The 16,080-nt window shown below is 38.0% G+C and overlaps 1 protein-coding gene across 1 annotated transcript in view; it reads right to left on the bottom strand.

Moving 5' to 3' along the window:
- LOC127435661 (N-acetyl-beta-glucosaminyl-glycoprotein 4-beta-N-acetylgalactosaminyltransferase 1-like) overlaps positions 1-6,504 on the bottom strand; it is a 217,485-nt gene extending 210,981 nt beyond the window's left edge. The window contains exon 1 of the mRNA XM_051689294.1: positions 6,245-6,504. Within this exon, the coding sequence (XP_051545254.1) occupies positions 6,245-6,386 (142 nt within the window). The 5' untranslated portion in view covers positions 6,387-6,504. The remainder of the gene's footprint in view (positions 1-6,244) is intronic.
- Between the last annotated feature and the right edge of the window lie 9,576 nt (positions 6,505-16,080).

Genomic DNA, 16,080 nt, shown 5'->3' with positions numbered 1-16,080 from the left:
ACACTGTGGTCTATTCAAGTGATTGGGAAGACTACATTCTTAACTTAGAGAGTCTGTTTACCCAGTTGAATGATGCTCACCTAACCTTTAATCTGGCCAAGTATGAGTTTGCTAAAGCTGTGGTAAATTACCCTGGAGAAAAAGTGGGTCAGGGTTGTATAAAGCCTGTTACAGCTAAGGTTGCTGCTATTATAGAATTTCCTACTTCTAGTATTAAGTGTCGGTTGCGCCGGTTTTTAGGAATGGCAGGGTACTATCACGGCTTTTGTGAAAACTTTGCAACGGTAGTGTCTCCCCTTACTGACCTGCTTGGTACTATAAAAACATTTGTTTGGAGTCCTCAGTGTGAGTATGCTTTTGTTGCCGCCAAAGATCTTCTCTGCAATGCTCCGGTCCTGTCAGCCCCTAACTTCTCTTCCATTTAAATTGCAAGTAGATGCAAGTGCTGTGGGAGCTGGTGCAGTCCTCCTGCTGCAGGAGGACAGTGCTGGAGTCGAACACCCAGTCTGTTACCTCTCTAAGAAGTTCTCTAAAAGCCAACAAAACTACAGTACCATCGAGGTGGAGGCTCTGGCGCTGGTGATGGCTCTCAAACATTTTCAAGTTTACGTAGAAGGTAGTTGTATTCCTCTTGTCTATACTGACCATAACCCTCTCCTTTTTCTCTCTCGCATGTGCAACCTGAATCAGCATTTGATGCGTTGGTCACTTTGTCTACAAGAATATAACTTGGACATTCAACACAAGAAAGGCTCTGAGAATGTGGTGGCGGATGCACTCTCCAGAGCCTGCGCTGCTGATAGTGATTGAGCTGTGTCACTGTATATGTGAAAGAAAATGAGTTATTTACAAGCTATGGGTTGTAAATTCGGTGATGGGGGTGTTACATCCTAGGGCGTAAATGTTTTTTTTTTTTTTTTAATAATAAACTAATGGATTGTACTACTTACTGTGTTGTGGCAGTGTTTGGTGTGTTGTGCGCTCTCGCTCCCTCCTCATTAGGCAGGTTAATATCCAGCTGCCTTTAGTTGCCATCAATTGCTGGTTTGCACTGATTGGTTGCTGGAGGGAGAGCCTGTGGATAAAGCTGGAGAGGAAACTCACTTTGGAGAGGCCTTTTGTCTCCAGGCTGCTGAGACCTTTTTTTTTTTCCCTCCTGCCTCAGATTTTATTTATTGTTGCATTAGTGTTTCTCTTGTTGTATTTTGTTAGTGAACATGTTGTTAGTGTACAACCTATTGTTCACTGAAGTAGATTTGGTAAGTTGTAAATTCTGTTTCACAAATTAAGCACATTGTTAGTCTTAGACTTAAGTTAACTGTTTATAATTTAATTGTTATTTTGGAAGCAGGAGGGAGGTGGATGCAATTTTTGTTAATGTCCATGTTTTCTCCTGTGTTTGGGTTAGAGAGGGAGTAAGGTAAGAGTTTTGTTTATTTGAATTTTATTTTGAAAGCTTAGGAAGTACACTTATAAAAGTCAAAGTATTTTTGTTTGTTATTTTGGCCTGGTCCCCTCCTGATGTCTTTTTGAAGCTTCCCTTTTGTATTTTGCACTTGTCAAATCTTTTGAGTGTTTCTAAAACCTGACTGATTTTTGTGGAGTGCTGGGACAGGAGAGGAGAGCTCTTGGGTTGCCTGTTAAGTTTGAATTATATTTTTATTTTTTTATGTATATATTTTGTTCATAAATTTCCTTGTTACCCACTCCTCAACCCTAGACTGGGAAGGCATGTAACACAAGCATACAAAAATGTACATGGGCAAGAACCACACTTTACGTACAAATGTGACCCCATCATATGTCTTATGCTGGACAAAATATTAAACTCAAAAAGATGGAATTCATACTAGTAAGTTCTTTCATCACAATATTGCAATAACACACCCTGAACAATTTAGGTACACCTGTACACCTACTTATGTGATTATCTAGTCAGCCAATAGTGTGGCAGCAAAGCAATTCATAAAATCATGCAGATACAGGTCAGGAGCTTCAGGTAATGTTCACATCAACCATCAGAATGGGGAAAAAATGAGATCTCAGTGATTTTGACCGTGGCATAATTGTTGGTGCCAGACGGGCTGGTTTGAGTATTTCTGTAACTGCTGATCTCCTGGGATTTTCACGCACAACAGCCTCTAGAGTTTACTCAGAATGGTGCCAAAACAAAAAAAACTTCCAGTGAGTGGCAGTTCTGCAACTCAAATGCCTTGTTGATGAGAGAGGTCAACAGAGAATGGCCAGACTGGTTTGAGCTGACAGAAAGGCTTTGGTAACTCAGGTAACCACTCTGTACAACTGTAGTGAACAGAACAGCATCTCAGAATGCACAACACATCAAACCTTTAGGCAGATGGGCTACAACAGCAGAAGACCACGTCAGGTTCCACTTCTGTCAGCCAAGAACAGAAAGCTGAAGCTGCAGTGGGCACAGGCTCACCAAAACAGGACAGCTGAAGACTGGAAAAGCATAGCCTGGTCTCATAAATCTCGATTCAGATGGTAGGATCAGAATTTGGTGCCAACAGCATGAATCCATGGACCCAACCTGCCTTGTGTCAACAGTCCAGGCTGGTGACGGTGGTGTAATAGTGTGGGGAATGTTTTCTTGGCACAATTTGGGCCCGTTAATACCAATCAATCATTGCTTGAATGCCATAGCCTATTTGAGTATTGTTGCTGGCCATGTTCATCTCTTCATATCCACAATTTACCCATGTTTTAATGGCTACTTCCAGCATGATAATACACCATCACCATGTCACAAAGCAAAAGTCGTCTCAAACTGGTTTCATGAACATGACAATGAGTTCACTGTTCTTCAGTGGCCGTCCCAGTCACCTGTATTGGATCGAAATCCAATAAAACACCTTTGGGATTTGGTAGAATGGGACATTCGCAGCATGAATGTGCAGCTGACAAATCTGCAGAAATTGTGTAATGCAATAATGTCAACATAGACCAGAACCTAAAAGGAATGTTTCCAACCTCTTGTCAAATCCATGCCATGAAGAATTGAGGCTGTTCTGAGAGCAAAGGGAGGCCCTACCCAGTATTAGTATCATGTTCATAATAACATGCTCTGTGAGTGAAAGTGAATTTTAAAAAATGTCACTACTTCAGTTAAATGCCTGATCTTGACCAGAGTATATTTTTTTTTACTACCAAAATACCTTTTGATAGACATACTAACATTACAACGCAAGAACATTCAAAGGTACAGAGTTGAAAAGGTACTGCATAACAGGACTGACCCACTTGTTACCTCGTCACATTCCTTTGCACTTGACTGCTTAAAAAGACCCTTGTTTACTGCAACCAATCACAGCTGGATGTAGGGCTACATCTTGACCCACCCCTATGGAGCCTGTAATTGGGAATAAGGTGACTATTGTGAGCCCAGAGGTAAAAAATAAACCATCTCATTTGGTGCAAACATGCATGTTCGCAGCCAACATCTCTGATTAAAATGTCAGTCATGCAACTTGGTGAGCCCCTCTGGCTTTTTAATTTTGCAGTAGACAGCTTGGTGCAGCGAGGCATTATTTTTGTGGATATCTTCAAGCTAGTATAGGATTTTCATAGCGTTTTTGCACTTGAGTGATTCCAGTGGTGGAAGAGATCCGAGAGACTTTCTCTTTTGCGAGATGAGTGATTTGGTGGCCCACTCAAAAGCTAGAGCCAAACAGAGGCTGAGGTTTCAGGGAACATAAGACAGTTGAGGACAGAAGCCAAACCACACAAAGCATTTCACTGCTGTTAATGAGAAAGATCCTATTCTAGACTGGCAGACACAAAAGGTATTGTCAGATAGGCTCTAAGATTACAATGGCCTTACAATGAAAGATCAAGTAAGCTCCAGTTGTAAAATTCAATGTAATTCCATATACCAAGTCAACATGTAATACATTAGTGCTGTGTTTTTATTGATTACTTTTAGACTACTTCACATAGCCAAGATCTAACACTTAGATCCAAATAGCCAATATTAAAGCTCTTGATATAAACTTGAAGGCCGAAATATACTCTATGCAAGTACGTTTATGCAGATGCTTGTAGTTACACAAGTCAGATTTTGTGCGTTTTGTGTTCCAAAATGTGTAAGACCACAATTCATAACACAACACAAGTACGTGTTGCATTTTTAACGTTGCCACAAGAGGCACTATAGCAGATATTAGTGTGAACTGTCCACTTCTACGGGGAGTTTTCTCTTTTAAGTCATCTACTGTCATGGCAGAGCAACAGTTTGAAGAGAATATTGCTGAGCAAGTAAGTTAAAGTCAATATATTTTTTTAGCAACTTACCTGAATAATAACATCCACTTTAATGGCACAGAAGTTTGAAGGTAACTCTATCAGCCCCTTGAGTACTGAGGTTTGTTACCGCCACAGAAACGCAAGAACGCATGTTAAGCATTTTCAACCAGACAGCATGCTGGCAAAGTGCTGGCGAAGTGCTTGCATCTGTGTGCATGTAATTGCGTAAAGAATGCTTTTAGGTCTTACTTTTAATATCAGGACTTAAAGGGGAAGTTTAGGACTTGCAAGACTAACCAATCAACAAACAGAATTTCAAATTGATACAATACAGACATTACATTTATAGCTCACCTCCTATCCAACACTTTATCTAAAGAAAGGAAACGTCCGCGAACAAATGTGGTCACTCATTCAATTTCCATTTATTTATGCAATACAACTGACTGATGTATATCAATAACCTGTAGCCTAATACACTTCCCTCATCTTGTTCCAAACTCAAATGCTTGCTTTCTTCCATGGTACACAAAAGTTATAAATAAAATCATGGTTAGGTTTAGGTTTGGGGTTAAACTTAGGAAACATCGTAATGACATCATTCATTGGTTCATATATTTTTCTCTATGGGAGTAAAAGTTGCACGTTTCTATACGAGCCAACTTGTTCCATTTCTTACAATTTCGACATCTTGTATTAAGACTAAAAATTGGCAGACAGGGGGCAGTGCAGAAGGGGCGGTAAGACTTTTTAGGAATTACATTATGTTTGGAAACAATCATTAGCTAAGGCAAGAATCACTATTGTGATTGCTCATACTTAGATTTAGGGATTTAAAAAAAAAATCCTAACTACGTAAACACCATTTTCCTGTACGCAGAAGTGTTCCACGATTCACCTGTTTTCAATTTTCAGTCTCCAGTCTTTTCACCCACATAGGTGTATATTCTTAGTGGGTAAAGTATTACATTTGTAGAAACTGTAGAGTCGAGATTACCATTTTTTTTTCACAGTGCCTCACCTGAGTATGTAGACGACATAAAGCGATGGTCCGAGGTTAGTTACGTTGATATCATTAACTAATTTGAGTTGTTATGACACAATTCATAACAAACAAACCATCCTCTAAAGTTTGAAAAAAGAAAATATAATATCTGATTCTTACTTTTCAGCCGTTCATTGCTCACCACAGCATAGGCATAATAAAAATAAACATAAGCCTAGTTGTGAGTGACAACATCAACATCATGGTATAGTGAGAGATTGAGATGTGTGAGTCTGTGTTGGCTTTGTAGAGGCAAAAGAGATTTTCACAAGTACTTGACATTCTGGAAACAAATTCTGGTAATACACACTAAGTCACAGAGCTGAGAACCTAGTTTCTCTGAAAGCTCTAATACAGTTCACCTGAACATATCTATTTGCATGAGAAGAAAAAAATATAGAATAAGCAAAAACACTTTAGAGCATAATTTAAGCACTGTAATAAATACAACATAATGCAAACTTGATTTAATTCAATAGACAAAAAAACCACTTGTTTGTTCCGATTCTTAATTTATTTAAGCTTACTGTATGAAATTACATAAGAGAATTTTAGGATTATGCACAAATGCATTAGAGTCATTCTAAAGATTAATAGTCAAATGCATGTTAAGCATCTCACTATGATAATATTAATGTTACACGCTTATAATGCCAGTGGCTGAAAAAAATCCATCTGCCAACTATTAAATATGTTGGACACTGAAGCTTCAACCCAGTATCAGTTCTTGTGCCCTGGTTCTTAATTCGTTCATTTTAAAGTCGATAATAAAATTTATATTTCAGCCATTATAGAGTGCTCAATCCAGTTCCGAAGCTTCATTTCTCCTTGTGTCTACTCAATGCCAACTCTTTTTCGAAACTCTTCACATAATTCATTAATTTCAGATGCTTCTCTAAATCGTTATCCATAACACAAAAAACATTTAATTCTTACCTTTCCCATAGTTTAAGTGGAGCTTGATGGATTTGCCCTGGTTGATATGCAGGTATGTAAACCACACAGCAAAAGTAAGCAGCACCAGCAGCAGCAGAAGTTTGAACTGCTTTCGGATTTTCTTTACAGGGAATCGCAGCATTTTCGCAGCTGCAGCATCATCAGCAGCAGCAGAATGAGAGTGTCAGCTGCTCCTCAGTGTGGCACGCTTAATCAGACTCCTGATGTCACAATGTCATATTTGCAACAGCAGCAGCAGAATTAAAGTGTCAGCTGCTCATCTGTTTGGCGATGTTACAAAGTCACTTTTCTGCAAGAATCAGAATGAAATTGTCAGCTGCTCCTCAGTTTGGCACACGTTAAGACTGCTGTTACAATGTCATACTTCCACAAGCAGCAACAGAATCAGTATCAGATGCTCCTCAGTTTGGCACCCTTTCAAAAGAGACTCCTGTGGCAACGTAAAGACGGAAAAGTCGACTGCTTATCTGTTTGGTGATGCTACAATGTCATATTTCTCCAAGAATAACAATAAAAGCGTCAGCTGCTCCTCAGTTTGAAGCGCTTGAAGACTCCTGATGTGACAAGGCCATATTTCTTTGCGCAGCAGCAGAATCAGTATCAGCAGCTCCTCAGTTTGACAGGCTTGAAGACTCCTGATGTGACAATGTCATATTTCTATGATTAGCAATAGAATCAGTATCAGCAGCTCCTCAGTTTGGCGCCTTTTCAGAACAGCCTCTTAGTGTCACGATTTTTCTCCATGCAGCAACAAAAGCAGAAATATTTAGCGGGCTTTAAGACAAGACCGCTGTCACAATGTCATTTTCTCCGAGCATCAAATTGAGTGTCAGCTGCTCCTCAGTTTGGCGCGCTTAATGTACAAAACGCTTAAATATACAGCACGCGCCCATTTACAAGCCATGTCACTGAGTCACAGATCTCGGGTGCTTCATGAAAACTCAATTCAAGTCCCATTTCGGTCGCAAACAAGTTTTGCTGCTTAAAAACAGTCAAAGGTGGATAGTTGACCGGTGAAAGAGATTTATCGTTGGCGTAAAGGCAATGAAAATAGCAGTCGGCTGTTAATCTTGTGGAAGCCGCTCTGACAGCAGTCCTGCCACTCCACCGAGGATCATCCTCTGGATTTAAAGCATTCGCTCAAGTGACATGTCAAATCTTCAACTTTTAACACTGCGCTTTTGTATTTCATAAACAACAGACCTTAAAAGGTTGTGATCTACTCGCAGACGTCTTAGTTGTGATGTTTTAGCTTCTCAGGATGACGCGGGACAAAAGTCAACAAACTGCAAAAGTACATTTTAAATGTGTTGTTATAATTAAATAACACAACAATAAAACTTATATTATAACCCTGTAAATTAGCAATGCATCTGACATGTCCCTGTTATCATGAGGAAATTCTTGGTCTACAGAAACGTAAAAATGTTTAATGAACACAATGCATGAGACACAGAACATCGATTATTAAATCTGTAATTCCAGTCGCTGCACTGATTAAGTATGCAACATTAAATTTGAACACCATGCAACTCGTATCTCAATCGCATCGCAATACAGTAAAATACCATTGCATTGTCAGAAATTATTTTCCCGAGCATTAAAAAACACTAATGATCGATGATAATAATCAAGAGTTAAGAATCACAATGCTCTCGTGGTTTATGTGTGAACACTGCACGTGATGCGATGCTTCCATGCACCTGCTATCCATCCAATTCCGCGCGCAACTTATTTGCTCTTCCTAAAATATTACATCGAACGCATAGACCTAAATGTCACGCCGCCCATTAACACAAACCCCATAGGCATGAAAACAATAACAATGGTCTATCGGCGTCCGTGAACTCCAACACGGCTCGCAGCATCTGGCATTTTGATTCCACTAGTGCGCTACAAACGCTTTGCTTCGCCCGATGTGATGTTATGCGTCCGTCTCTGCACGAACCTTCGCTCTGTGTGGATGTTGTCACGCCTTTAGTTAGATTAACTATTAAGAAATGAGTCTCATAAATCCGACGGGCTCTGCGTCCAGTCCTGCGATGTGACCGTCTCTCTATCCCCGCGTCTAACTGAGCAGCATCCACGACTCTGCTAGGGATTGACGTTACGAATCATACTATTGTACAGGCTCTGCTCATTAATTATTAATTAGGTCATGTTGACGTTACGTTGCAGCCTTCCTTGCGCGTCTAGTCTTTTGACTTATTCATATTCATGATTCGAGCCTGACCGTCTGAAAACCTACCAAACCTATTGGGCAAACGTCCCCGTTACGTAATTAATATTCATGATTCTAATCTTGTAGACTCGTGCCGTAGTATGATTCGGAAACTTGCTGCGGGCAACCGAACTTTGGTGGAGTCGTTATGGGCAGCGACTGTGTCCAACCATGGGCGGAGTTCCAGCGCAGTAGATTATTATTGGAAGAAGTACGTGACGAAACGCATAAATTAAGGTATAATCGTTTGCTGTGATGATTTCACCTTGTTTGTTTGATGCTTCCAACATTTGGCAGACCATATCAGTAAATACAAACCTCATGAATATGAAAAAAAATGCCTCATGCACGATGGGTTTAATGAGATACGCGCCCGTTTTATTCAATACATTTGTAAATAGGTACCTTAAATAGATATTTAGAAAGGTGCATTTTAATTCATTATTAATAAATAATTTTTTATTTAAAATTGATGCAGTGAGATCCAGCAGATGGAAATTACTTCAATAATTCAGATGATTTGTAGAAAGAATAACAACTTTAATTTGTAGAAATTAATAAATGAATAAAAATGAAATAATGTTGTAGAAAATTAAAGCGATAATACAGAAAATAAATGTTTGATTATAAATGTTAAGTAGATATATCTAAAGGATATATCCAAGGACTAAGTCCTGGAATAAACCTAACAACTTGTCTTGTCTTTGTCTAATGAACTAAGTAAATGGAAAAAAGTTAAAGTACAGAGATGAGTTGAGATGAGGCCTCAAAGTTGGAGATCAGATGCGAAGAGCTAGAGAGCTGAGGTGTTAGTCTGACCCCCAGATAATTGTTATGGTCTTTATACCCTCTTGGGACTGTGCCAGCAGCCATTTCCTTTCTAGGTGCAGAAAGTTCTGCACAATGATGTAATAACCCTAAGTGTCAGGTCAGGCCGTTATGGCTTATAGAAGTGTGAAACTTGTGTTTTGAGTGGAAAGATAGACTATAGCTCCACTCATACATTTATTTATGCAAACGACTCATAAATGTACTTATCTCAGCGAACGTGAGGACAGGTGTCCCAAAACATATCCTGTTATGTACTAGGTCTATGTCTGTTCTATGTCTGCACATTTCTTAGAACAATAGCAGACATAAACTATGCTCTCTCGTTCCAGCTCTGAAACCTCATCAGGTCAAAAGGGTAACAAACTTATATACTAGAAGACCAAATGTATACATTTGGTCTCACACATGCATTTAGTTCTCACGGGAACATTGGACACATAAGGCATCAAGCATGGATATAATGACAGTAATACAGTGATGATATACACTGCATCCGGAAAGTATTCACAGCGCTTCACTTTTTCCACATTTTGTTGTGTTACAACCTTATTCCAAAATGGATTAAATTCATTATTTTCCTCAAAATTCTACAAACAATACCCCATAATAACAACGTGAAAGAAGTTTGTTTGAAATCTTTGCAAACTGATAAAAAAAAAATAATAATAATAAAAAAATCACATGTATATAAGTATTCACAGCCTTTGCTCAATACTTTGTTGAAGCATCTTTGGCACCAATTACAGCCTCAAGTCTTTTTGAGTATGATGCTACAAGCTTGGCACACCTATTTTTGGGCAGTTTCTCCCATTCTTCTTTGCAGGACCTCTCAAGCTCCATCAGGTTGGATGGGGAGCATCGGTGCACAGCCATTTTTAGATCTCTCCAGAGATGTTCAATCAGGTTCAAGTCTGGGCTCTGGCTGGGCCACTCAAGGACATTCACAGAGTTGTCCCGTAGCCACTCCTTTGTTATCTTGGCTGTGTGCTTAGGGTCGTTGTCCTATTGGAAGATAAACCTTCGCCCCAGTCTGAGGTCCAGAGCGCTCTGGAGCAGGTTTTCATCAAGGATGTCTCTGTACATTGCTGCATTCATCTTTCCCTCGATCCTGACTAGTCTCCCAGTTCCTGCCACTGAAAAACATCCCCACAGCATGATGCTGCCACCACCATGCTTCACTGTAGGGATGGTATTGGCCAGGTGATGAGCGGTGCCTGGTTTCCTCCAGACATGACGCTTGCCATTCAGGCCAAAGAGTTCAATCTTTGTTTCATCAGACCAGAGAATTTTGTTTCTCATGGTCTGAGAGTCCTCCAGGCGGGCTGTCTTGTGCCTTTTACTGAGGAGTGGCTTCCGTCTGGCCACTCTACTATACAGGCCTGATTGGTGGAGTGCTGCAGAGATGGTTGTTCTTCTGGAAGGTTCTCCTCTCTCCACAGAGAAACGCTGGAGCTCTGTCAGAGTGACCATCGGGTTCTTGGTCATGTAGGGCTTTACTGGTTGTTTAGATCAGTGTTACTATCGGAAATAATTAATAATTATTTCTTTAGTTATTAATTCATATTTAAATTAATTAATTGAATCTAACTTATAAAAAACCTCATATGGGGCTCCTGTAAATGTAGTGCGCTACGTTTAGGAGCGGGTTTGGTTATTAGCAATAATTAATAATTATCAAAGATAATTATTAATTATTCAAATCAATAGAACATAGATGAGAATCAATATTAGCTTTTTCAATCCTTTAAATCCACAATTATCAAAGATAATCACCAATCATTAACATCTATGATACATTAATTAAAATTAACACTAGCTTATTGATCCTTCAAAATCAACAATCGTCAAAGATAATTATCAATTATCAAAAATCAATAGAATATTAATTTGGATTAACATTGATGGGGCACCACCCTGGAATCAGGGACTAATAACCAGATAGTATAACAGTCTCAATATTAGATTGTTTTCTTAGGAAAATCGACATCCGAAGAATATAGATTTTTGGGAAAAAAACAGTGAATGAAGGCTTGAATCCGTGCACTAACATCCCGTCAGCATGACACAGGTGTATGCAAAACAAACCAAAACACTTCTCTTTGTAATATAACAAAGTTTATTTATGCAGTAATATCAATTAATAATTAATACAATGCAGTCAATAAACTTCTGACTTACAACTAAAACTAAACAGTGACATGATTAGATATGGAAACTAAAATAATCCTATAACACATAAGGTGTGTGTGTGAGAGTGTGTGTGTGTGTATGTAAGGAGGGACGCGCACAAAATGGCGGACGTGACTCTCGTGGAGAGTATGTCACGCAAGACTTCCGGCCAGGGAATATGGCCGCGAATGTGGGTGAAGAGAAACCAGTCAATGGTAGCTTAGGGACAAATTTGAGCTTTATCACGAAGCTATCTACTAGCCAAAAATGTGTGCCAGAATGTTTGTGAGGGGTCGCGTGTGTGTGTGTGTGTGTGGTTAGTACGAGAGAGAGAGAGAGAATTAAGTGACGGCCCCAAAGCCAGTTTCGCGATCATGGGAGAGAAAGCAGCTGTTAATTTATCACTCAGAGACGTGGTGGACGGCTTGTAAACCGTCCCGCGGTCTTTGATTCTTTAATGGATTAACTCAGTTTGCCGGTCTCACCCGCGATGGCGGAAATGCACAACAGTCCAATGTGGCTGGACTACAATACATCAAATCAAATTCGTGATAATTAATACCCTGAGTATTAATAATGAGCGGACATGGCGGTCCGTAAACTGTACAAGCAATAACCTTGATACACAAGAATAACACACTATAATATTCTATCTCTGCCCAGATGTAAACCTCTTACTTGAATCGCATGGGGATGCAGAATGTGTGTTCATCCGTCCTTTAACTCAGACTCGGTTCCACGAGGCTCGGGTGATGACGGGAGGCCGTTTCCTCGCTCTGTTGGCGGGCGGTACGGCTGCTGATTCTCGGCAGGCTGGCGGAGAAATCAGCGACGACGACTTGATTGAAGATGGAAGAGAAATCTTTCTCTCTTCACTTCTGCAGGCAAACGGATGAAGATGCGGATTGCTCGGCGGTCTCTTTCGGATCCGTTAGAGTGTTCGGTGGAACACAGAGTAATCTCAACTCGTCCAGAGAGATGGAGATTGTATGGCCACAGTTTCAAGTCGTACGTTACTTCCTTGTGCCACGAGGCTGCACCTGAGAGCAGCGATGAGCTGCGTCTACACACGGCGAGCAAAGTTGCTGGAAGCAAATCCTAGAAGCAATTCAGAGGTATTTCATCACTCCATGATGTCATGGTTGAGGGACGTTCTGTTGTGTGCCTCATCCAATAGGAGTTGAGAGTTCGATCCTTTAGTGAGCAAGGCTTCATGGGATTTGTAGTCTCTTTTGGACTCCCTTTGTTTGATTTTGGCGCGGTTTTTATCAGTAAGATTTATGACTTATGTGGGGGCCTGAGTTAGGTTTTACGACTGTATTAGGCCTGCCTTTGTCTTCAAACTGAATACATGAGTCCCAACAGTCACCTCCCTGACTAAGGGCCTTCTCCCCCGATCGCTCAGTTTGGCCAGGCGGCCAGCTCTAGGAAGAGTCCTGGTGGTTCCAAACTTCTTCCACTTATGGATGATGGAGGCCACTGTGCTCAATGGGACCTTCAATGCTGCAGAAATTTTTCTGTACCCTTCCCCAGCTCTGTGCCTAAATACAATCCTGTCTCGGAGGTCTACAGACAATTCCTTGGACTTCATGGCTTGGTTTGTGCTCTGACATGCATTGTTAACTGTGGGAACTTATATAGACAAGTGTGTGCCTTTCCAAATCATGTCCGATCAACAGAACTTATCACAGGTGGACTCCAATCAAGTTGTAGAAACGTCTCAAGGATGATCAGTGGAAACAGGATGCACCTGAGCTCAATTTTGAGTGTCATGGCAAAGGCTGTGAATACTTATGTACATGTGATTTTTTTTTTCTTTTTTATTTTTAATAAATTTGCAAAGATTTCAAACAAACTTCTTTCATGTTGTCATTATGGGGTATTGTTTGTAGAATTTTGAGGAAAATAATGAATTAATCCATTTTGGAATAAGGCTGTAACATAACAAAATGTGGAAAAAGTGAAGCGCTGTGAATACTTTCCGGATGCACTGTAGATGAATATAAAACTGAGTACATAAGTGTGAATATATGAATATGATTATAGAAACTGAGTACATAAGTGTGAATATATGAATACGATTGCAAAGCTTCTGATTATAGTTGATTTCAAGCATAATATCAATAAGCAAAAATATAAAATATGGGAAAGGCTCTAGCCACTTGCATCAAAAATATTAATAATTTATTATTAATATTCTAAATTATACAACTCTTTGGCTGCTTTGTATAAAACATTCCTTTTTACATTTCTTATTTTTTCTTATTTTAATTATTTATTAATACTATTATTATCAATTACTAAATTACTAATCAATTACTAATACTAATACATTATTTGGCTGTTTATTTTATACATAATTTTATTGATTTATTATTAATCTTATAAATTATTAAATTATTTGGTTGCTTATTTAAAATATATATAAAAATGATATTTCTTATTTCATAATTTTTTGATCATTTAAATTATGAATTATTTATTATTAATCTTATAAATTATTAAATTATTTGGATGCTGATTATATATATATATATATATATATATATATATATATATATATATATATATATATATATATATATACACACACACACACATTTCTTATTTTTATATTTTTTATATTTTTATTAATATTATAAATTATACAATTATTTGGCTGTTAATTTTAAATACATATATATATATATGTATATTATTTACATTTCTTATTTCCTTATTTTTATCATTTTAATATAATATAAATTTAATTATTTGGCTGCTTATTTTACATATAAAAATTTATGTTTTTTCTATTTTTATTTTAACAAAATTGTGAAACGACAAGAAAATCTTGAAAGTTCAATAAGAAACTGCAATCTCTATCATACTTAGAGATGGTTCTTAGAGATGAAAATGTATTCAGTTTTAGGATACTATAAGACCTTTATATGTTATACTTTCTGGTACATCTTGCACAAGGATTGAGTGTCAGTGTGTGTTATGCATAACTTTGATCATTTTCAGCAGAATCCCAGACCGACTCATTCAAAGTGTGAATAAATATGTTCTATTACTAATAGGCATAAAGCTATAAGCCCTTCTAGAGCTTATATAGTGAAATATTAGTGGTTTTGCCAGGAGTAATTTATTCCATATGAGCTCAGATGTCAGAGGTTAAGCAACCACATTACCATCATTTCTGTCCCAATGTCTTATTCATTTAATTACTCTGAGAGACCAGGGTTGTGTGCATTGAGATTGTAGTATAACAACTCTGGGCTGGCTATGGTAACAGGCTGTATGGTTGAGGTTAATTAAACATGTAGTTGTCATCATAGCAAAGATTATTAAGACACTAGACACTAGATGAAATGGGACACAACTGAAAGAAAGAGAAAAATGTATACTGCGCTAAATCTTAATCAGTATTTTATCTTGTTTTCCAGTAAAAATATCAAAACATCTTTAACATCTTTTTCTTTTTTATAAATCTAACTACAGTTTATTCTTAAAATTGGGGGGAGGGGGGGAATCAAAACCTAATTCAGGATATATTATATATTATAAATAAAGATGAGATTTTCCATCAAACTGAATTTAGTAATCTTTAACAAAATAAAATTAAATATTCTAAGTTTTATTAATTTAATTTAGTTAAAAATGACACAATTCAATTGGATGGATGTGTTTTGGAAAACAAGACAAAAATTCAAAACAATTCTTAATTATTATTATTTATTAATAAGTGTATAAACTGAAAAAAAATGTTAACCTAAAAATGTGCTTCACGTGGTAACGTCTAAATTAACTGGTTTAATTCAAGTCCTATTTAATATAAAATACTATTTAATATCACTGAATCAACATACAGAACAGAACATTAGGTTTTCATTAAAGGGCTACACTTTTTCATGAAAATGTTTTTCCTTTATGAAGGCATATTTTTTTCTAAACAAACGGTGCCTCATCTGTTAATCTCAAATAAGAGAATTTTTTTTTTTTGAAGAGAACAAAAAAAAAAATTTTGAGGAGAGAAAAAAAAACTTTGAAGAGAGAAAAAAAAATTTAGGAAGAGAGAAAAAAATTTAAGACTTAGGCTCAGGAAGGACCTGAGACACTACATATTTTTTTTTTTTTCACCGTAATTTTTTTTTCCATGTTGCAGTTCAGGGCTTCCGTACATAACTGTGACAGTTTCTGCAACAAAAACTCCAAGTTTGGGTATAGGAAGGAGACGGGGAGCAGTGACACGCTTTAGGTAACATTTTATTTCTCTTGCAACACTCTTTTCAGGCTCTTTCACTCAGTTCAATAATTAACTCTCTAAAAATAAACAAACTTTTTTACAAACACTCAACAGCTTCAGTACACACAATGTCAGCAGTTGGCAACGCTGCACACTCGTTCTCTCTCTCTCTCTCTCTCTCTCTCTCTTCTGCCATGTTCAGTGGTTTTAAGGCATCTCTCCACTATCACTGTAATGAGAAACGTGCGGCTTGTGAGTCATATTCCAAGTCTTCTGAATGCATACGGTAGGTTTTTGGTGAGAAACAACCCAAAATGTTTGTCATTTTCCTGCAAGAATCTAGATGTCCATTGCGCATCCATTAGC

The sequence above is a fragment of the Myxocyprinus asiaticus genome, chromosome 46, assembly GCF_019703515.2.
Source record: "Myxocyprinus asiaticus isolate MX2 ecotype Aquarium Trade chromosome 46, UBuf_Myxa_2, whole genome shotgun sequence".
Classification (NCBI taxonomy): Eukaryota; Metazoa; Chordata; class Actinopteri; order Cypriniformes; family Catostomidae; genus Myxocyprinus; species Myxocyprinus asiaticus.
The sequence above is the reverse complement of the archived record's forward strand: the minus strand, read 5'-3'. Positions and strand labels throughout refer to the sequence as shown.